This window comes from Eublepharis macularius, chromosome 14 (assembly GCF_028583425.1).
Source record: "Eublepharis macularius isolate TG4126 chromosome 14, MPM_Emac_v1.0, whole genome shotgun sequence".
Taxonomy (NCBI): domain Eukaryota; kingdom Metazoa; phylum Chordata; class Lepidosauria; order Squamata; family Eublepharidae; genus Eublepharis; species Eublepharis macularius.
The window spans coordinates 49,671,238-49,694,213 of NC_072803.1; the positions used below are offsets into that span (position 1 = coordinate 49,671,238).

Consider the following 22,976-nt stretch of genomic DNA (forward strand, 5'->3'; position numbering starts at 1 on the left):
AATAGGTGCCAGAACTCTGTTCCACCACGTTCATGCTGAAAAAAAGCCCTGGAAACTATAGGACTCATTGCAACAGGCTGTTGTGAAGGCTGTTTCTTTTTGAAGAACTGTAGTTGTTTGGAGGGTTTTGCCAGCTGCTGATTTGTCTAGAGTATGATTAGTGATGAAGTACTGCTGTGAGTGTTGTTGCTCATATCTTTCATTCTCAGGGGGTTCCTGGACACAGGGGAGAAAAAGGAGCCAAGGGACTCAAAGGACGAAAGGTGAGTTCCACCCACCAATGTATTCCTCGAGTCTGTCGCAGCAATTTGCACTTCAGTTCCAACCAGTTACTCATATTATAAATGGAATGAAAATTATCCATTACCTTTGGAAGCTGTTAATCCTTTTCTCCTTCTTTTGCCCCCCTAGGGTGACAAAGGCAGCAGGGGATACCTCGGTCCACAAGGAGATCTTGGTTTTAAGGTAGTTCCAGATGGGTAGCTGTGTTAGTCTGTAGCAGTAAACAGGCATCCAGTAGCACCTTACAGACTAATAAAGTTTATCCCAGAATAATCTTTTGTGAATCAGCATAATTTTTTTGCTTTGTCAGATGAAGCATCTGACAATGCAAGCTCTGCTTATGTGTATGTTTAATTTCCAAATTAATTTTGTTAACGGTCTAATCATCAGTGAGTAACTGTTATGAATTTCAGGGCAAGCAAGGACCTGTGGGTGTTTCTGGGAGAACAGGACCCAAGGGGGAACAGGTAATAGTGTTTTAATGAAGGTAATTTATAATGTGTCAATGTATTGGCTCATCTTGCCTGCTCTGAGGGGCAGTAGCTCTCTCTTTCCCACATCTGCTACCCGAGATTCTTTTAAATTGAATTGTGCTGGGAATTGAACCTGTTGCATTCTTCATTCAGACCATAAGCTCTACCACTAATCTTTGATCTAATAATGGCTGATTCCGCAAATGTTGGATAATGCACTTTCTTTTCTTTTTTTATAAAGTTTTTTATTTTTTAATATCTAACATAAAAAACTACAGAAGACTACAAAAGTATAAAGGGGAGGGGAAAGGAAAAAAAGGGGGGGAAGGGAGAACTGGGGAAAGGGAAAATCAACATACAAACAACAAACACTACACTACATGTCTTGTATTCCCTTCATACTGCAATTTTTCTTAAAAGTTAACTTTCTAATATGCTGTCAGATTGGTAGGTCTTATACAATACAGATTATATTCAGGATCAGAACTTCTCCCCCCCCCCTTGCGTCTCGGTCTTAATTCTCTCTGCGCAGCTGGAGCAGCTGCGTCCGCTCTTTCCTCCCCCCCCCACTTTCCCCTTCAGACTTCGAACTTTCTTCCTGCTGAAACTCCTGATGGTTGAACAAAAAGCCTGTCAGCTGCGCGTCCGATGTAATCTTGTAAGTTTGATCTTTATATCTGAACCAGACGCCTTCTGGAAACAGCCACTTATATTTTATATCACATTTCCTCAAGAAAGCCGCAAGTCCTTTATATTTGAGTCTTCTTTTACGAGCCAAAAATGGAACATCCTTCAATATTTTAACCTTATTGCCCAAATAGTCCAAGTCCACATTATACAAATTGTCTAAGATGGTGTCCCGAGTCTTCTTAGATGAAAAGTCAATAATAATCTCGCGAGGCAGCTGCTGCTTCATTGCATACTTTGAAGATGTCCGCCGGACTTCCAAAATATCATTTTTTATCTCTTCTTTAGTTGCCTTTGCGAATGGCGCCAAAAGTCCAGACACCAAATCTTTTAAATTTTCACTTTGCTCTTCTTTTACATTTTGAAGACGCAATACCGTTTGGGCACGGTCCACTTGTAATCCTATTATTTGATTCTCCAAAAGCTTCACTTCCTTACTTGTTGCTTTCATGAGTACTGCGTTCTTGTGCGCAGACTGCTCTGCTCCGGTCGCTGTTTCTTTAATGGCTTTCACCTCGCTCTCCACTGAATCAACCTTTTGCCCCATTTCATTCAGTTTCGCTACAAAGGGCTGCACAGCATCGAAAACTGCTCGTCTCACCAGCTCTTCCAAAGTTTCCCCCTTCCCCTGTAACGTCGCCATCACCGATTTACTCATTGCTGGCCTCTGCTTTCTCGTCGCCATCTTAGGGGGGGGCGCCAACTAAGTTCCGAAACTCGGTGCAGGGGAAGAAGTCTGCGCCTTTTTAGCTTCAATTCCCACCGATCCTTCGCATACGCTTAAAAATCAGAAGGGATTCGCTTACTTACAGGTCTTCACCTTAAATCTGCTTATTGCCGTTCTCCATGGCCCGGCAGCACACGCTGCGCAAGTCTGCCGGCTGTTGGAGCAAGCGGACAATTTACCCCCTGCATTACTTCCAGAGGGTTCTTCCCGCGGCGCCCCGGATCCAGGCTCCCTCCCTGGGAGTCCTGGAGGTTAACCCTCGCGGGTCAACCGCCCAGTCAGCCTGCTCAGACAGTTCCCCCGGACCTGCGGAGAGGAACGTCCGACATGGCCAGGAAAACGAAACCGAATTGTTGGATAATGCACTTTCAATGCACTTTATCAATCATTTGAGGTGGATTTTTTGTTCTGCACACAAAAAAACCCATTCCAAATGATCTATAAAGAGGATTGGAAGTGCATTATCCAATGTGTGCGGAATCAGCCAAATTCCAGTATGTTTTACTCTAACAGGGTCTTCGGCTGAGAGAAGTCCCCCCCCATCCCCATACAAAACTTATGCTCTACCACTAAGCAATATATCGTGTTGGTATATCTTCTTGGCAAGATTGGGACTAGCTGCTCAATCCAAGGCTGGGTAAGGGGACCCCTTCAGCCTGAGAACACTGCTGTGTGTGTGCATGCACACGTGCACATGCATGCATACCATCAAGTCACAGCCAACTTATAGTGACCCTGTAGAGTTTTCAAGGCAAGAAGCCTTCAGAAGTGGTTTGTCATTGCCTGTCTTATGTTTTCTTTCATGTTCAATTGCAATCGCCTCTGGCTACGTGCAATAATAGCTTTTTGTACCTTTTTTTATACCATTGACTGCCTCTGTGTGGCAACTCTGGCCTTCCTTGGTGATCTTCTATCCAAATACTGACCAGGGCCTAACCTGATTAACTTCTGAGATCTGGTGAAATTGGGCTACCTGGACCTTCCAGGTCAGGGTACTGTAAGTTGTACCCATATGAGAAAAAATGAGAGCTAATTGATCCAGCTATGGAAACTGGGGACCAGATGTATCTATGTTCAGAGGAGGACAAAAATGGAAAGCTGGGTCAAGGTATCACAACAGGGGACCCCAAAACATGGGAGCTGCCTGTGTCAACAGTGCATCTCTCATTTATTTGCAGGGCGCTATTGGTCCACCGGGTAGACAGGGGCGTGCTGGATACCCAGGCATTCCGGTAAGCTTTTCCTTTTGAGCCCAAAGGAGATGAAGAAACTGAATGGTATACAATTTCTGGGTTCTGCTTCATGCTTTTAGTGACTTATGGGCAAAGGGGAGTGTACTCGAAGACCCAGGCATGCTACATTCTGTGCCAGGAATTCTGTGAAAAGTATAAAGATACAAATTCTTTATGAGCAAGATAAGAAATGGGGCTATGGCATGATGGAGGGAGATTAGCATTTCCCTTTCATGCCAATTGTCCCAGGGGGCACTTCATCCTTTCCCTACATGCCATTTTTTGTGATTTAAGTCGCACACACAGAGTGCTGCTGTTTGTGCCATGAGTTGTGGGCGAGAGTTGAGGGATACTGGCTTTCACCTGCCTGGTTGAGAAAATGATTGAGAAAATGGTGGGGTGCTGGTGGTGGTGAACATCCTATTTCCCAGCTGCTCTGATCAAATTATGCCCCCCCAAACAGCTGTATTTCATTTTAAAAAGCACACAAACTGAGACATCCAGTCACAGATCTACGTAAAGTACAGCTTGGCCCTAGGATATAATAAGTTAGGGCAGTCTCTGGTCGATAATGAAGTGGTCACAGATCATTAGGAATGTAAAATTTTTGTTTCGTTTTCATTTCTAAAGAGTGACCATTTTAATTGTATTTTTTGTGATTCCCATGTCCTGGAACCTGTTCTGTTGCATATATTGTTTGACTTTGCTGATTGGAAAGTTTAGATATCAATTTACAATTGTCTGTTCTCTCCTGAGTCTCTCCGTCTCAGTTTGATATCCTTTGAACTCTAACTGGAATGTCAGGGAAACGAGCAAAATGGTTGAAATGTGTGTAGGTTACTCATTATTATTCCCATAAATTTTTGTCATGAGCTTTTCTGGTTCATTCATTTTATTTGTTCTGAGACTAGGTACATCCCTGCACAGAATAAGCTATGTATTTCAATGGAGCGATTCTTTTCAGAAGTTGGAACACAGCTAGACTATTTTCACAAAGCATTATCTTCTTTTCTCCCTCTCTCCCCAGGGCTCGTTTGGACAAAAAGTAAGTTCCAATTTTTCCCTTGGTGCTGTAAACATAATGGATACTGAATAATTCTCTTAAAACATACATTCTCATCTTTCTGCTTTCCTTAGTTGGGTGAGAGATTTTCTGGCAGTATGACATTTCTTCAAAGCTCTTTCCTTCCACTTTGAATCAGGGTGCTCTGTGTGATCTCAGAAGCCTCTGGAGAAATACTTTTATTAAAAGACTGTTAATAATATAATAATAAAAACATTCAATTTATATACCACCCATCAGGATGACTTAACACCCACTCAAAGCGGTTTACAAAGTATGTCATTATTATCCCCACAACAAATGCCCTGTGAGGTGGGTGGGGCTGAGAGAGCTCCTAAAAGTTGTGACTGACCCAAGGTCGCCCAGCTGGCTTCAAGTGGAGGAGTGGGGAATCAAACCCGGTTCCCCAAATTAGAGTCCCGCACTCTTAACCACTACACCAAACTGTTGTGACATGTATAAGGCTGGTACCAGTGGCCCCATTCTAAGAACACTGATAGTGAAGCCCAAACATTGTCCTCCATTGTGGCAGCTTATAAGTGCCACTTTTATTTGCAGCGACTCTTGTAGTGATTATAAGGCTCTGGTCAAACATCCAGAATTGGGCCACAGGATACCTGCCAGACCCCCCATCATGTCTACCTCCTGCTACCAGGGTCAAAGCAAGGGGTGGCCCTCTCCCATTGTGAAGTGGGCAGGAACCACTGCTGCCACCACAAGCCAGCTACCTGAGCCTCAGATAGGGTAGGCATGAGCAACTACTGCCACCAACCCAGATGACCCCTCTGAGCGGGGACTGGGACAGCTGCCCCGTGGTCCATTGGTTAAGTCTACCCCTGTCCACAGGTGGCTAGAGGTTGTATAGCAGCTTTCAACCCAATGTGGATCACGTGACATTAAGAACCCCATCTTGTAGAACTTCAGGATCCAATCTGACTCCTCAATGAAGCTATTACTCACTGCAAGCTAAGCTGCTCACAGAATGCTGGTGGCCGTATCAGGCGGCCCATCTGCCTGCTTCTAGGCTATCAGTCCTGTCAAAAGCAAGCTGTGTTGGAGTTTCTTGGGAGGATAGTTTTATTTCCATGCCCCTTAAGGTTGCCAGCTCCAGGCAGGGAAATTCCTGGAGATTTGGGAGGTATAGCCTGAAGAGGGCAGGGTTTGGGAAGGGGAGGGACTCAGTGAGATATAATACCATATAGTCCATCATCCAAAGTGACTGTTTACTCCAGGGGAACTGATCCCTATCACCTGAAGGTCAGTTGTAATTCCAGGAGATCTCCAGCTACCACCTGGATGCTAGCCTTTCCCCACAAAAATCTTGGTGGTACTTTTTTTTTTTAAAGGCTAGCACAATTTTATTTCAGCATAAGCTTTTGTGGACCATAGCCCAATCTGTTAGATGCATGTAGCGAGCCTTCAAAAGGCAGATGTATATATGAGGTTATAAGAGTTTTTTTTCTTAAACACTGTTTATTAACAATATTTATGGAGGATAATAGCAATAACAGTAATAATGCAATGCATGAAAAACAAGAATAAAACAGTTACTTAATTATGAACAAGAAAACCTGGTAATAGCAGTAACCAGTGGTGTACCATAATAGGCATACTGGGATCTTCTGGTTCTTTTGTCCTCTCTCTTGTTTTGCCAGGGCCTCAAAGGCTTAGAAGGCCTCCCAGGACCAAAAGGCAAGCCAGGCCTACCAGTAAGTCAGGCCAACTTTTGTTGTTATAACTGTGCACTTCTAAGCTTTACTCCATGAGGATTAGAAAGCAACCCTATGTTCAGTGCATAAAGAATTAGACTGTTGTAAGCATTGGAGACACGCATTTAGGGATACACTGAATGCTTGCTCACTGTTTTGGGGGCAAAAATACAGGACTTCCCAGTCTCCCCCTTCTTTGTAACCTATTCCTGTTCAATCTCCAGTTAGCACATGCTCTAGATCCAGCTCCCCCACCCGCAAGTCTTCTTCCTGGGAGTAGTGATTTTGCTATGTAGCCAATCATATTTGGCTATGTGATGACATCACTGAGGGAGAACTAAGGCAGTAGAGAGTGAGGGCAATACTTCCTACCCTTTCTCTGAATGTGCAAACATTTTAGACTTGCCTTCCTCTGTAATTATAGCACCAAAGGGGGATGGTTTTCATAGAGGAGTGAAAACAGGGGAATGTTTGGAGAACATTCATTCCTCTTCCCATTTGGGCACAGTCTTGCCTGGGTTTAAGCGAGGCCTTGCATTAGCTATTCTCTGCAAAACAGGATATCTGAAGTCAAGCATTAGAGAGTTTTGAAAGTGCATTGCATATTTTAAAAATAGCCAAATAGTTGTGAGGATGGCAAGAGAATTGGGATTAAGATGGCCAGCGCTGACTGGTGTTAGTGTAAGCAAGAAGCTTTTGCAACAAGATACATGAATAGAATCAGAGCACTGAAGCCTTATCTCTGGATCAGTTGAAACTTAGCCAAGAGACCCTTCTGGTTTATGAACCATTACCTATGCTAGTTGCAAGCATCATGTTTGAGGGCTATAAATCTAGTTTGCTCTGTTAAATCAAGTATGCAGACAGGGTGCTAGATTTCACAGCTGGCATGGTGGACCCTTCTCTGTCTGGAACCTCCATTTCTCAGACTTCAGTGCTGCAAAGACAACTGCCTGACACCCATGGTGCTGAGCATCAGTTGATCCAAGGTAAGAGGTCAATCTTACTTGTATTTCTAGGGTGCACCTGGAATTCCTGGACTCCCTGGTCCTTCACTAAATATCTCAAGGGAAGAACTGAAGGTGAGTATGAAAAATGGAACATTACGGCACATGGCCTTGTCACACAGAGCATAGGGTTGGGTTAGCAAAACAGTTTTTTTCTTCCAGGAGATCCAATGCCCCAAGTGTGTTCTAATGCACTTTACTTTCCCAAATAATTCAACCATGCACAGAAGACCTCAGTTCCTTATCCTGACATTTTTTGCCCAACTCCACAAATATGCCCTAAATTAATAATTTGTGGTGCATCAACACCAAGAAGAAACTCACAGTTTGCAAAAACCTCCTTACCTGGCCTCCTGAAGGAGCATATCAACACAGATGATTAGGAAAGTGACAATTTGCAAGCCTGAATTAATATTGCTAGGGGTTAAAAAAGGGCTGAGTTCATAGATCTGCTTTCTCTATTGACATTGAGAGGGGAAACTTTTTCAGACATAGAAAATTTCTAGATTGAGATGTTTTCCCCATCCCAAGCCTGTTCTTTGGGTAAGAAAAAAAAGCCATGCTTGGAATTAGGCCATTACTCAGTGATAGGAAATCAATATATCTAATTTTCAACATGGCTTTTTCTGTGGATTATTAAATCTGAGGATTAGGGCTATGAAAAGACAAGACAGATCTGGAAAAGCCATAAAAAGACCCTGGTTTGCAGAAAAATCTGAAATCTGAAAAAAAACACCAAACATTAGGGGCTTAACCCCCCCTCCCAATAATACAAATTGTGCCAGTAGCTTTAAGAAATGAATTTCCTCCCAGTGGCCCTTGTGAGAGTTGCTAGGCATCCAAGACAGTATTGCTAGACTTCAAGCCAGAAGGAGGGGACGGGGACCTTTCCCGGTCTATTTTGGCCTTTGAGGGGAAAGGCAACTCATTACCATACAACTTTCATGACTCACCCAGGCCCAGATGCTTGCTACTCTTCAGCAGGAATCACCCCACTAAAGCTAGTATTGTGCAGTGCTTAGAATTTTAGACTAGGATTGAGGAAACCCAGGTGTGTGCCCATCACACACTCTCAGCATAACTGACCTTGTGTGAGGATAGAATGGAGAAGAGAATAATGTAAACTGTTTTGGGGGTTGCAAGCAACCGGGGAAGGTTGCGACTTTCAAATGCCCCGTGCTGGCTTCACCCGATCAGCTGAACCCAGCACAGGGAATTTGAAACAGATGGCCCCCTTCTCCTGCCGCTCAAAAAGTCAAGGAGTTCATGGAAAACGTGGCCCCACGAACTGCGTTTTCACGAACCACAAATCAGCCCGGTTCGTTCGGTTTTTTTCTTTGTATTGCAATGCGTGCCCACCTCTAGTCCTCAATACCCTTCTTGATCAAATCTGTCACTGCTCTTTGTTTCTTGCTTGTTGGGAATTTTTATATTGAGAGAATATTTTATGTGGATTATAACCATTTCTTGAGGTCAAATTACGAGGGGAAAGGCTTGTAATGAAATACGCAATCCCTATCCCCTAACCCCCACCTTTGAACATAGCTAGGGAGGCCAAATCTTACTTCCTTTGCCACCACATAGCCTTCTAACACGAGGCACTATGGACAAAAATAATAGGATCTGCTTTCCTGCCCCATAATTCAAGCACTGAAAACCTTAAGGTTTGCTTGAATCTATTTTTTAAAATTTGTCAGTATGTCATAAACCAGTCTTCCTTACCTCTCTAAAACTCCTCACACAGACTGTCCTGTACCTACGCATTAAGTTCACTGTTTCCTTCCTTCTTCCTTGGCTTCCCCAATTCCCTTCTTTCTATTCCTTTTTTTTTTAATATAGTCCTGTCTCAAATCTCTAGGCTCTGTACAAAGTTTAGATACCATGTACCTAATTTAGATACCATGACATCCAAACAGCAGTTTTCTCAATTTACATGAGTGGTGGGAGGGAGCCTGTGAGATCTGCAGGCTTCCTGTCTCATACCAATCACAAACAAACTGAGGTTGGTTCATGGCATCTGGATACCGTCAATACTTTTGTGTGAACAGTTGAGCCAAAAGACTGAGAACAGAGGAGTTTCTCACTGCTGACGGACAAAGCAAAAGCATAGAAGCCATTTTAATTGTTAATTCTCTCCTGTACCAGCAACTGATTTACTCAGCAAGCAAGCTGAACTACAGTGTGGTGTGGATGCTGATGGATAGTCTAGGCCGGGAATTGAAGCTCTTGGTGGAACCCCCGAATGGCACCAAAGACTACCCTGCTGCGTCTTGCCAAGAACTTCTGCTGGCTCAGCCTCACCTTCCAGATGGTAAGAGAAAGAACCAGGCCCTTCCTTTCCTGGCCACACTCTGTGACATGAATCAAAAGGTGTCCATTCCGGGGACAGAATCACTGCTATTGTGGTAGTGGGAGATGGGTTAAACCCCAGACTGCCAATAGACAGAACTGACTGCTGAACAAGGTGGGAAAAGGCTAGAAGGAGTTGCTATTCATCTCCTTCCCTGAGCCCTGTTTGCAGCTGGAGATGGGAGCTCATCCTCAGACATTTCAGAGTGGACTTCAGAGTTACCTCTAATTTGGCCATAAACAGATGATGAGATACTTGGGCACTGTATCTGCTTGAAATCCCTCCTTGTATCTGCCCCCGGCCTGTGGCTATATGCAGCTGCTACTTCGTGGAGCATTATGGTTTGGCAAAATGTCTGAAAAAACATTTTGGTATAATCTGTGAAAAATCAGTGTAGTGGCCCTTGTGCCTACGTTGCTGGCCACAGCCCTGAAGGGATGTTGGCTATGCATTAAATGAATGTGCTGGTTGGTCCTCCATTTTCAAGAGTCATTCCATAATCAGGCAGGAGCCAAATACCTCTGAAGACTTGAGGAAAATCTTTGTCACAGCTGGAGACTCTCACCATCTCGAAATCAGTCTGTCTTTAAGCCTGTAACTATAGCAACTCCTCGTGCTGAGGAGTAATCTCTAGAGTAAAAAATAGAAGCTGTGCCTCTGAATTCAGCCACCTTTGAGAGTTAACTACAGTCTCTTGTGATTCTTTTTGTCATCTGGAAGCTTCCACAGCTCAGGGTACTTGGCTAGTATTGGACACGGCTCCTTCCTCCTGGTGTCTCAGAGCTAAACTACACGAAATGAATTCCATGAGGATGCTCAAGTGAAAGGAGATGCAAGGTGAGCCAGGAAGCATAGTTTACATTTCACCTCTCTCTACAGAGCCAACTAGGATAGTTCCTCAGAGGGTTTGTTAATAATTGACTGTGCCTTCAGGGAGGCAAAGAGGAAATTAACAAACTCTCTGAGGAATGATCATTGTTGGCTCTGTAGAGAGAGGTGAAATTCAAACTACGCTTCCTGGCTAATATTGCGTCTCCCTTCACTTGAGTGTCCTGGTGTAATTCGTCTCATGTAGTTTAACTCTTGGACAGGCATGGCTTTAGAGAGCATATCACCTGACCTGCTCTGGCCAATGGCATGAAGTGGCTTTCTTGTCCCTATTTTGGCCAGTATGGACTGCTGGTACACAAGTTGAATCCTCTCTTGATATCCTTCAGATCACCAGTTGATGCTTAAACTTGGGTTTGCCCCAATCAAATGTGAAGTAGGGAAGGGACCCCAGTTCTGAGAGCAAAGGGGTGTGTGCATTAGGAGCGTGGAACCCTCCACCCTCTCACAGCCCTTCTTTCAAATTGCTTTTCCAATTGCTGTCCTCACAACTGGGATCCCTTCCAGCACCAGGAAAGAACAATGCAGGGGGAAGAGTTAGCACTCTGTACTTGTATATCGCTTTGACTGTTAAAATTAGACCAACCTGCTCCTCTTTCAGCATCACTAGGGCAGGTTCTGGTTTAAAAAATGAAAATGCTGTCTATGTCTAATTTGGCCTAAATAGGACTTAATTTCTCCCTTTCATTTCAGGCTATTATTATATAGACCCCAACCAAGGAAGTCCCCAAGACTCTTTGTTGGTGTTCTGCAATTTCACTGCTGGGGGAGAAACGTGTATTTCCCCTGTGCAAAATCAGGTAAGAGTTGTGGTCAGGTGTGGGGGAAACATGTTCAACAACAGAATTTTTTTTAAATGATGTGACTGGTCTTTATAAAATATCTTGCAAGAAATTGTGGTTAACTTGAAAACTCTGTATTTAAAAAACCAGGTTCCCATCAAAGCTTGGTTGAAAGCATATACTTCAGAAGACACCTTCCAGTGGCTCAGTTCCCTGCCTGGCGGCTTCCTGGTAAACACTTTTGTAGCCCAAAATGTTCACATGGGAGATGAGGGTGGAATAAACCAAAGGTAGCCATAGCAAGCTAGGTTTGCCATGGTGAAGCCAGAATTAAGCAGGAATCTTCCAGTTGGTGAGATTGAACCAATGGGTGTAACATCAAAGGTGTTAAAAGGGGAAAGATGTGTCACATGACCGCAAGTATCATGTGGCATGTTCGTGGTCAAGGGTGAAAGGGGGGCATTGGGACATATTAGGGATGCTGCCTTAGAGATGTACCTTTGTCAGACTGGCTGCCCAGCTGAAGGCAAGGAAAAGCCAAGATTATTCATAACCAGCAAAGGCAGAAAATGCCAAGCCTCCTAAATGTTCAGATCAGCAAGGAAGTCTGAACTGGAGCAGGTTCTCAGTGTGGGAACAGAACATGGGACCAGAAGTTCTGGGACCAGAGGTTACACATGGGTCCTGGGGTATGGCTGGAGAGCACATGATTAAGCACCTGTGCTGAAGCTAAGCAGGTATAGGTTGTGCAGAAGCTGAATCCCGTTCTGATGTTGACAGTTCAGCCCCTGCAAGACCACACATCGTTTGCCATATCCTCTCCAGAATCTATAGTCTGGTGCAAAGAAAGTTGAGCGAGGGCTCCTGACACAGGTTCAAGACCCACCTATGCCACAGACACATTCTGCATCTTTGGGCATGTTGTCTTCTGTTTTTCACACCTGCAAAAGGGCAATAACAGTAGCCTGCCTCAGAGGACTGTTACAAGAGCAAACACAAGAAAGAATGTAAAGAATTTCTACAGGCCGCAAGTGTTGCATTGAACTGAATGCTTAATACTTGCTATGTGTTCTAATCCAGATTTGAGTCCATTTGAGTCCAGTATGGATAGGATACCCACTGTTTAAGAAATAAGAGAAAGTTTTAAAAAAACTGGGCTCCAGGGGCTGTTTCTCTGGAATATCTGAAAAATGTGAACATCTTTCTAGGAATAAAGAGCGTATAATTTATCTTCTTATTAAAGCAAAATGACTTGGACCTGAAACTGGAAAACACTCTAATTCCAACAGTTATAAGCAATGTTGGAAATAGAAATTATGGAGGAAAATGTAGGTCTGATTAATAGAAACAGTTATTTCTAATATACAAGAATTAAAAACTCTATAGAAGTTTTGCCAAGAGCATGCAGTATAGTCCTTTCTACCTGTTTCACTTCAGAATACCAGTGCAAATTGCATGATGCTCTCCTTGCATGTAGAAAGCTAGCTTGGCAGGGGAAAGTGTTCTGGCCCAGCTGTTCTTTAAATATTCTAGTTTACTAGAAGCAAGCAGATGTTTACAACAGTGAGTGTTCAAACACTCAGTCCTTTGGGCTTCCTCACACCATTGGTCCACCTGGCTCAGCATTGTTTATTTGGGTCTGGGCTGGCAGAAGCACTCCAGCATCTCAAGAAGAGAAGAGTCTTTCCCAAGACTGCCTGCATGAGATCATTCAGTTGGAAGTGGCAGAGATTCGACTTCAGAGACCCTCTCCAAGACACATTTGTGCTCTGTTATTCAGCCACAGTCTCTCCAATGTCCCCACCTGCATTCTGAAGTGGCAATAGAGCCAATGCCTTCAAGGAAGACTGGGCTTTGGAGGTGCACATGTGGGTCTGTGTTATGTGATGTTTAGCTGAGCATTGGTTCTCTTGTTTCTGCTGCAGCTGGAGTACCAGGGCTTGTCCACCGTGCAGCTCCGTTTCCTGAAGCTCCACAGCAGCCAGGCCACCCAGAAGGTATCTTATTCCTGCAGACCTCATCCTGATGGGTCCGGCCCACAGCTTGAAAAGGAAATCAAGTTCCTCACGGACTCCAGGGAACACAGCTACGTGGCCACCTTACAGGGATGCATGGTAAGTGATAGGAGAGTGGCAAGCCTCCGGTGAGGTGGTGGAAAGGGGTTTTCTGAAATGCGTAATCTGTGCATCGCAGCCAGTGGTTCTCAAATTGATGGGTGGGTGGTCCAGGATCCACTACCTTTCCTAGACTTTGCAACGGTCCAGAGATCCTTTCTTTCCAGAAGCAGAGATTCAGTAGAGCAGCAACAAAATCTATTCTGCTAACCACGGAAGCTGAAGAAGGGTACAGGAACACTGGGGAGTTTCTGGCCATGGTATATTTGCTCTTCTTCTTTCCTTGGCTGGTTTTAGGAAGGAGCCTGAGATTCCCACAACTAGCTCTCTTCCAGTGCTGGTATTGGGTTTGTGCCCTGGCCCACAGATGCTTATGCACATAGCAGCAGCTGGCCATGTACATGATGCCATGTACAAGGATTCTGTGTATGTGAAGAGGCAACTGCTGGTGGGTTAGAAGAACTCTAAAAAATAGTTTTGTGTGTTGGTCTGCAGTTGAAAAGCAAGACCAATGGTCTGCAGTTGTAAAGCAGTTGAAAAGCAAGACCAGTAGCACCTTAAAGGCCGACTACATTTCCAAGGTATGAGTTTTTGTCAAAGCTCCCTTTGAAAGCTCATACCTTGGAAATATAGTTGGTCTTTCAGGTGCTATTGGACCCAGATCATGCTGTCTGAAAAATATAGTATGCTTGGAGAGAGGCCACAACATCCAAAAAAAATGAGTAACATGGTTCTAGAATCCATTTCAAAGGCATTTGCAAAGACCCACCACCAACCTCAAAGAAACCATGTCTGCCGGACCCTTGGAGTGAGCAATCACTGCTGCCCATCCTTGGACAGCAGCAGGAGTCTGAGCCCCCATCCTGGGCTGGGCTGGGCTGGGCTGAGTTGGGTCTGGCCAGCCCCCTCCTGCTGCTGGCTGCTACCTCACCCTCTGCCATTGCTGGCTGCTTGCAGGCTCAACTTCTTGCTTGTAGAGACAAATGGAAGCAATTGCTATCCTGTTGGTGGATGGTATGAACCAGGGACCTGTGATTGATGGCAGAACTACAAGAATGTATTTTGCAGAAGTCCCCCCCACACACACACACATCTGGAGCTAGCCCACAGCTGAGCTGTGATGGGAGTGATGGCCTGCAATGGAGTGGGAATTGGTAAGATGCCTGCTGAGTTAGGCCAGTTCTGTAGGTCAAATGAGCGGGGACTAAAGTTAGAATCTGAGAAGGATGTTCTGCAGTGGATAGGAAATGGACAAGGGAAGACAGAGCCTGGGGGAGACAGGCTTGTGGGCCACAGTTGCTGGTGAAGTATCCTAGATTGAGGTTGGTGGTAGAAAGTGCCATCAAGTTAGAGCTGACTTATGACAACCCTTGCTGGGATTTTCAAGACAAGAGATTAACAGAGGTGGTTTGCCATTGCCTGCTTGTGCAATCCTGGTCTTCCTTGGAAATCTCCTTTCCAATTACTATCCAAGGCCAAACCTGTTTAGCTTCCGAGATGTGGTGAGATCTGGCTTGCTTGGGCTATTCTGACTTTAAAACCCTGATGTACAGGACTGTGTGTATCCTACAGTAGTAGTGAGTAAGCTTCCAACTGGCATTGGGCACAAAATGATTAATATCCTAGAAATCTCTGCTTCCTTTTATTTATTTTTTTAAAGAAAATCATCCAAGTTTCTAGACAAACAAGGGCATGCTGAGATATTAGAAGATACAGGCAGAGGTGACATGAGAAAAGTCAACAAGATTGTCCGTGGACTGGTGGTAGAGGATCCATGCCCATTTTTTTCTGATATCTCCCCATAACTAACAAAACATAATGAAATAGAAGGAAGTTGTAGCATCTGCAGAATTTTTCTTTTTGCCCAACTTACTCAGAGCAAGTGTGAATGCAGTCTATGGAAGGTCTGCCTCCAACCACTGGAAATCTTGTTTACCTCTACAGTTTCTGGTGTTTTGCCAGGCATGGCCCATATGCTTTCAAGCATACTTTTGGGCAATAAGAACTAGAAAGAAAAGTTTCTGAATGAAAGCTGAGATTTTCAAGAAGTGAAATTCCGTGCCACATTCTCTGCTTTTTCTTTTGCTCATGTGGAATTGCAGCGTGCGCACACAGGCACACTGCCCATAATCTTGGTGTGTGTGTTTATGTTTCAGCTGGACAATGAATCCTCCATCACCGACACCATATTCCGTTTCTCCACGGAGGATCTCAGCCTTTTGCCCTTGCGTGATCTCGCTGTGTTTCACAACAGTGACGCCTCCCATCAGTTTGGTTTCACAATCGGGCCCGTTTGCTTCAGCTAGGATTGTTTTTATACTGATCCTTTTTTCCATTGGAGGAAATAAAACTGCAAGAAATGGAAGAACACCAAAGAGACCCTCTTGCTATAATCCCAGATGGCTTCTGAAGGCTGTATTTCTTATTTATGAATTCCTTGCTTACAGCCTCATTACGCTACGGACAAATGTTTCCTTTTGAAGGAGGGAGAACTATTATGTTTACAAGGCTATTGTTTAAATCCATTTGTTTATGAAACATATATATATAATATGTATAAAAGGAGTTAATTTAAGTAGTAAGGATAATATTTTGGTGAGGCTCTGTCACCTTCTCTCTCTGGATAGAAGCTCTATGTTTTTAATATCTGCATAATAACCAGTTGTAGAAAGGAGGTTCTTTTGTTGCTGAAAGAAAAGCGAAGATTTCAAAGACTGGAGAGGGACCATGGCTCAGTGGCTCTGTTCATGGCTTTGTGTGTGGAAGGTTCAATACCCAGCATGTGCAACTGAAGGATTTGAGATAGCTGGTCTGGAAGAAAGGCCTTATTCTACCAGAGACTCACTGCCAGAGTAGACAACGTTGAACTAAACAGACCAAGTCTTTGACCTGGTATAAGGAAACAGATTACAATGTAGTCTGCCACTATACAATGTCAGTGTGCTTTTGAAAGAGAGTAGCCCTGGATATTGGTATGTTTGGGGACGTATTCTCCCTTGGGTTAAGAGGGCTGAAAATTTAAAGAAAGTTATGTACATTCTGATACCTCAAGAACCAGTGAAAATGCATTTGTTGGAATTACTGTCCAGTAGGCCCTTTCCCCTATATACACGAAACTGTTTGCAGCCTGAGAATACTGCAATGAGCAAAGCTGAATTTCTTGGTTTCAGCCTGCTCTACAGCTCTTAAAGGCACCAAATTTCCGTGCGCAATAAACTTGGCCACCCTATTGAAGGTGCATTTTTAAAACCACGGTGAGTCACTCGGAGCGGCCCTATTCAATTACATACACACAACTTCACCTTGTTTTATCTGCAGCTGCAGCACAACAGGGAGTCAAGGGTTGGTCGGCAACCTGTTCCTCATTTTTCTTTTCATTTTAGTAAGAACAATCACACTGTTTGTGCTCTCCATAAATTCATCTGTACTACAGGCTGTCCTCGGGATCAATCCCTTGCATCTCTACATAAAAGGGGCTTGGGTAGCAGTTGTTGGGAGAGGTCCTTTCTCTGTCAGAGACCTCAGAGAGTCACTGCCAGTTGGAACAAATACCAAGAAGGCTTGATATAAGGCAGATTCGTTCATCCGAAAAACATAACCATGTTAGAGCTGACCAAATGGACGCTGGCTCACAAAAGCTTCTGCCCCAATAAATCTGTTAGACTTCCAATTGCCACAAGACTGGTTTGTCTGCCTCAGGCTACCTCTCTGACCTTTTGCCTAGGAATGCACTGAAAAAGGTAAATCCAAATGCCTCGTCCATGCCCACCCCCCCAAACTGCTTACATGGCTGACGGGGTTGCCCCTGGAATTTACATGCCCCAAGCAACTGCCTAGTTTACCTTTAAAGTTGGACTGACCCTCCTCTTTCAAGTAATACCAAGGCAATAGCCAAGGTTCCTTTGTATGTGCACACACCTCTGGGGAGGAGCAAATGAAGCCTTATTTAAAGCGTGGTGGATTCCAACACTCAAGGCTGGTCCCAGGAATTTGGCACCCTAAGTCAACCCCCCACCCCTGCACCGTGGGGAAACCGTCCCCTGGGACTGCAGCTTTCCACTGCATCTCCTCCACTAATCTCAAACCCTGCAATAGAGGAAGGCCCTGCCTGTGCTTCAGCACAACAGTACCTGGGGCTGCCTGTCTCTTGCTGCACACCACACTGTTGTTGCTCCCAGGCTCGGTGATGGGCAAGGATTGAGTGATCATCCATGTGCATGGGTGTGACATGGTAGCACCTAGGGCTACTGCTTGCCATGCACCACACCACCCCTTCCGGATCCAGCAATGGAGGAAGGCTACCCAGGTGCATGGGTGCCTTGGTCTGCTGTGCACCCTGCTGCCATCACTCCCAGACATGGAGATGGCCTGGGCCTGTTCTGGGCTACAGCCAATCCTGTAACACCACAGGAATGCTCGCTTGGTCCCTTGTCTCAGCACAGAGTGGCATCCTAGGTGAGAATCTAGATAGTGCAGCTCTGCCAACTCTCAGCGTAGAGTGATCCAGCATAGGAGGGCTGCAGCATTGAAACCAAGCCCCAACAGTGCTGTATTGTGGAAACTGCCCAGTCTAGTTCAGTTCTGCTTTCTAGAATCGCATCTGCTTCCTTCCCCACTCCCCCAGGCAGTCTCACAGAGGCGTATTTTCCTAGGCTTGTGGTAAGGATGGGAATTCTTGTCCTCCCACTGCTCCTGTTTTTGCCACTAAAGAACAAAGCCTCCAGGTGCTGTTCTTCTCCCCACGCTAAGGAATGGTGGCAATTTCAAGAGCACTGAGAGCAGAACTACAAGTGACAAAAGGCACAGGTTGGACACTAGTCAGCTTCCCTCAAGTTTTGATGGGAAATGTAGGCATCCTGGTCTTGCAGCTTGACTCTCTGACTGCTGTCCAATGGACTTTTCAACTGTCACTTGTCCAACATTCCGCCAAGCTGCCTACATTTCCCATCAAAACTGGAGGGAAGCTGACAAATGTCCAACCTGTGCCTTTTGTCACTTGTAGTTCCACTCTGAGATATTAACATTGGGTTCAGTGTGACCTCAGCACAGGGGTAAAGGATTGTTCTCAAGCCGTTGGTTTGTGAAGCCATGGAACAGGGCTATCGCCACTGGGCTCCTTAGATCCTCATTGAGTGGATATCATCTACTTTCACAAATCTGGTCTGGCAGCCTTAAATTTAATCCAAGGGCTATGGTGATCTCAGATTATTGCTGGTGGCAGCAGAGCCGTATTAACCCATGGCCAGGCCCCTAGGCTTTCAGGTATTTCGGGCCCCCTCTGGCACTTCAATCTTTCACCCCACTACAGCTAACCCTGGTACGGTAGGTACTAGACGGCAGTACTATATCCATGTTGAGGGTCTCCTGAAGAATTCTATTCATACATACTTATGAGAGTATATATATGGATAAATACATATGTGCACATATTGCTACAGTGCAGAGTGTAAAGTGCCTTTAACCATTGAAGCCCTAGGGTGCAAGTAACAGTGTCTCAGCAAAAAAAAATTGATGTGCCCCTAGTCCCTGCGGGGCCTAGTGTTGCCAGCTTCCAGGTGGTAGCTGGATATCTCCTGGAATTATAACTGATCTCCAGGCAACAGAGATCAGTTCCCCTGGAAAAAATGGCTGTATGAAGGGTGAACTCTATGGTGTTATACCCCACTGAGTCCTCTCCACTCCCCAAACCACACCTTCTCCAGGCTCCTCCCCCCAAATCTCCAGGAATTTCCCAACGTGGACCTGGCAACCCTAGCGGGACCCCTGGCTTCAGCCTAACCAGCCTTATGAATAATATGGTCCTGGGTGGCAGTTTTTTTATAGAAAAGAGTCCAGTAGCACCTTTAATGCTAACCAACTTTACTGTAGCATAAGCTTTCGAGAATCACAGTTCTCTTTGTCAGATGCATCTAATGAAGAGAACTGTGATTCTCGAAAGCTTATGCTACAGTAAAGTTGGTTAGTCTTAAAGGTGCTACTGGACTCTTCTATTTTGCGACTACAGACTAACATGGCTAATTCCTCTAGTTTTTTTATAGAGAACAGGAGTCCCTCTCTTTCCGATCTCTTCTCCTCCCTTTCCACACATCTTGTTAGTCTCATAGGTGTTACTGGACTCTTGCTCTTTTCTTTTCCTCCCATGGCAGCTACATTTTCTTCCAAAACTGTGGTTGTATTTTACCTACCCTTGCACCCCATCTGTGATTACCTTTAGGGTTGCCAGTCTCCAGGTGGTAGCTGGAGACCTCCAGGAATTACAATTGATCTCCCGCCGACAGAGATCAGTTCCCCTGGAGAAAATGGCAGCTTTTAAGAGTGGACTCTATGGCATTATACCCTGCGGAGGCCTCTCCCCTCCCAAACCCCACCCTCTCCAACCTCCACCCCCCAAATCTCCAGGAATTTTTCTACCTGGACCTGGGAACCCGAATTACCTTCCACTCCCCTCATAGGTCTCTTCTTCCCCTCCCCTTCCACAAAGGCAATCACACCGGAGGGAGCAAAATGCGACTTTCACTTTCCTTTTAGCCCAGCAGATCAAAAAAGAGCAAGGAAGAATCCCAGCACTGTTGCCAAGGGTCTTTGAGCCGATCACCAAGGGGAGCCTGGAGGCGTGTTTCTCTTGAGCTCTGCTTTATCCACTGCTTCCAAGCATGCCCCTGTGACTCCTATCAGAGGTGTACCCTCTGCCAACCGATGGTACTTGGTCCTGACACGGGCCCTGCTGAGCCAAGTTATTACTCACATCCCCTTGCACTACACACCAAGAGATTCCTCCGTTTTACCAGTCATACACTTCACAGCCAGCAGAGAGCAGTAAAGAATCGCCTGAGCAGCATTCCAAGAGGGCAGGATAGGTGTCATTTGGGTAAGATTTGTGTTATCAACTGCAACACATAGATCACGAACAGTATTTTCCTGGTAAAAAAAACCCCATTAAATTATTAGTGACTTTCTGCTGTCATGATATATGCAAAAAGAAAATTAATTGAGAAACTGAGTTTTCACCCTCCACAGGGTTTGTTTTGTTTTGTGATTAATGAATTTTCCTATCAACATTAAAGCAACATTGAAACAATATATGGCTAACAGTTAGTAACTGAAAATTAATTGGAGTCTGAATCCTTTGAAAGTTCTTATTAACATACACACATTTATTAAACAGTCTTCCAGTATAAATCTGTTTCTTACACTGTTTTGTTTTAAGTAATTTCTATTTACTGGAGAATCATTACACTGATGAAGGGGATATTTTTTAAAAGAAAAAGTTGCATTCTAGCATTTAATACACTATTATCCTGTCTTGATTAGAAAAATCAGCATATTCATAAGTAATAGTCATAATTAAATAGCATAATGATCCAAACATAATCAAAAAGTCTTTCTATGAACACACATCAAAACAGCTTTGTCTGTTATTTTCTTCTGGCTTCACTTTGATTCAGAGCTGAATAAATAGTTGGTGAGTTTGGTTAAATAGTCCTCACAACTCATCTTTCAAACAACTTATAGCAATTAAAAATTAAACATTAAATAAAACATTGATCATAATTTATAGCCCATTCTCTTCAATTACAATGAAATTCTAAGCAGAGTTACTCCAGTCTAAACCCTTTGAAATTAAAACTCCTAAAATCTCATTAGGTTTATGATACTCACAAAGTGTGTAAACGAGTTCCTCCTTTATAAACTTGCATTTTATCTTTCCCTTCTCAATGCCTCTTCTACTCCAAGGGATAATCTGTTCCAACCAGGAGTCATTTCGTAGAAAAAGAGCTGGAGGAACTCATTAGCATAGCTCATTAGCATAACTCATTAGCATTTACCACGCCCCTTGACATCACCTATCCTGGCTGTTTTGGACCCAATCCTGGCCATTCAGGACCGAAATTGGGCCCAAAATGGCAAAAAGGGACTGAAAATGGCCGAAAGGGGGCCCCAAAAGGTCAGGATTGGGCCGCTGCTGAACAAGAGAGTGATCCACCACCCACCAGAGGCCTGATCTGGGCCGTTTCGGCCCCAATCCAGGACAAAACGGGCCCAAAATGGCTGAGAATAGGTGGGCAGGGCTACCTGACATGTGACCTCTTTTGGGGAACTGCTGGAACTGTGTTCCTGCGCGTTCCCCCTCAAAATGAGCCCTGGTTCCTACACTAAAAGTTAATAATGATTTTCAGCTCTTGGCAAACTCAACACTGTCCCTCAGTCAATTTTCCAATTCGTTTTTAAACATTTTAAATTATTTTTACCTGACGAAGATGTTTCCTTTTCATATGGGTCAGAACAGGAGACCCAAAAACCAATGTCCGTGCACACATGAGAAGTTCAAATGGCCCAACCCAGCCACTGTCTCATTCTTTCTGCCCACTGCAAAGTTGTTGGGTGGGCTGCCACGTTCACTTGGATCGACACCGTGCCTCAGTTGGCCAGGGTAGATGGCTGGAAGCAGCTACAGTAGCGTGGAGAAGCCACCCTGGGTTTACTGGCTGACATGTTCTATTAGCTGAGACAGCCCCTAGCCATAAGCCCAGCTTGCAAAGTAGCAACTGAGGGCCAAGCTACAAGTGACGAATGACACAGGTTGGACACTTGTCAGCTTCCCTCAAGTTTTGATGGGAAATGTAGGCATCCTGGTCTTGCAGCTTGGCTCTCTGACTGCTGTCCAATGGACTTTTCAACTGTCACTACCCTGTTTAGCATCTGAGATCTGACCCAATCAGGCTTGCTTGAGCTATCCAGATCAGGACACATCAGCTGCTACCTGATCCTTTAAACTGGAGGTGCCAGAGATTGATCCCATGACCTTCTGCATGCCAACCAGGCGCTGTGCCACTGAAACTTTGCCTCTCTCCTTTATGTATCCTGAGCGTATGGGGGATGGGGGAATTTGCAATGGTATATGTTTTCAATCTCTTTGATTTTTTAGCCATATAATGCTTGTTGTGCCAAGTTGTTTCCTATGCCTGAGCTGGCTCAGTTCCTTCAGTGATTTGCTTTTATTTCCGTTTGGGATTCTTTGGCACGGTATCGATTAACCTGAGTTATAATTTATGGCTTGGCTGCCTTCCTCGAGAGTTCTGCTTCACATGGATTTTGAGTAATCTGCAATGGATTCACCACTTGCCTTTCAGACTAGAGGCTCTTAGTTTTCCCTCTGCAAAGTGGGTGCACATTTTCCGGTATGTCCTCTAATTGCTTAAGTACTTAATGATATGGTACGCATGTACGCAATCTGTGTCTGGTTTTGCCTGCTTGAATGGTGCAGTTTTAGTTCTTGCTTGGTGCTTCTGATAAGAGTTGGAGACAATCTGGGTTGGATAAATGAGATCTGTGCCACTGTATATATCAGTGGCTGAAAACACTAAGAGTATTTTCTCTGGGCTTTGCCAGGCACAGTCCCTAAAAAATGTCCAAGTGCATAAAAAGAATTTCACCCGCAACTCCACATGCAACCTCCCTCCTTATTCATCCTGCCAGACACCATTATTTTGGATTTCAAGCATGACACTTAACACATAGGCAGATCAAATCCAGAGGTCAGCCTCGAACATGGGCGCTACTGTCTGAGAGGTAAAGAGCCTCTGAAAGATGATGTTGCACTGGGACGCTGGGATTCAGGCCTCAGAGCTGGTGGTCAAACCCAGTGCAAGCTGCAGGTGCAC

The 22,976-nt window shown here is 44.6% G+C and overlaps 1 protein-coding gene across 1 annotated transcript; it reads left to right on the forward strand.

Annotated features, from left to right (window-relative positions):
• Nucleotides 1-247: 247 nt before the first annotated feature.
• LOC129342618 (collagen alpha-3(V) chain-like) lies at nucleotides 248-16,543 on the forward strand. Its single transcript, XM_054998476.1, has 12 exons — nucleotides 248-263; nucleotides 412-465; nucleotides 696-749; nucleotides 3,348-3,401; nucleotides 4,429-4,446; nucleotides 6,120-6,173; nucleotides 7,193-7,255; nucleotides 9,326-9,491; nucleotides 11,112-11,218; nucleotides 11,351-11,431; nucleotides 13,126-13,314; nucleotides 15,471-16,543. The coding sequence occupies exons 8-12, from the start codon at nucleotides 9,371-9,373 to the stop codon at nucleotides 15,618-15,620; spliced, it is 648 nt and encodes a 215-aa protein (XP_054854451.1). The 5' UTR covers nucleotides 248-263; nucleotides 412-465; nucleotides 696-749; nucleotides 3,348-3,401; nucleotides 4,429-4,446; nucleotides 6,120-6,173; nucleotides 7,193-7,255; nucleotides 9,326-9,370; the 3' UTR covers nucleotides 15,621-16,543.
• The last annotated feature ends 6,433 nt before the right edge of the window (nucleotides 16,544-22,976 follow it).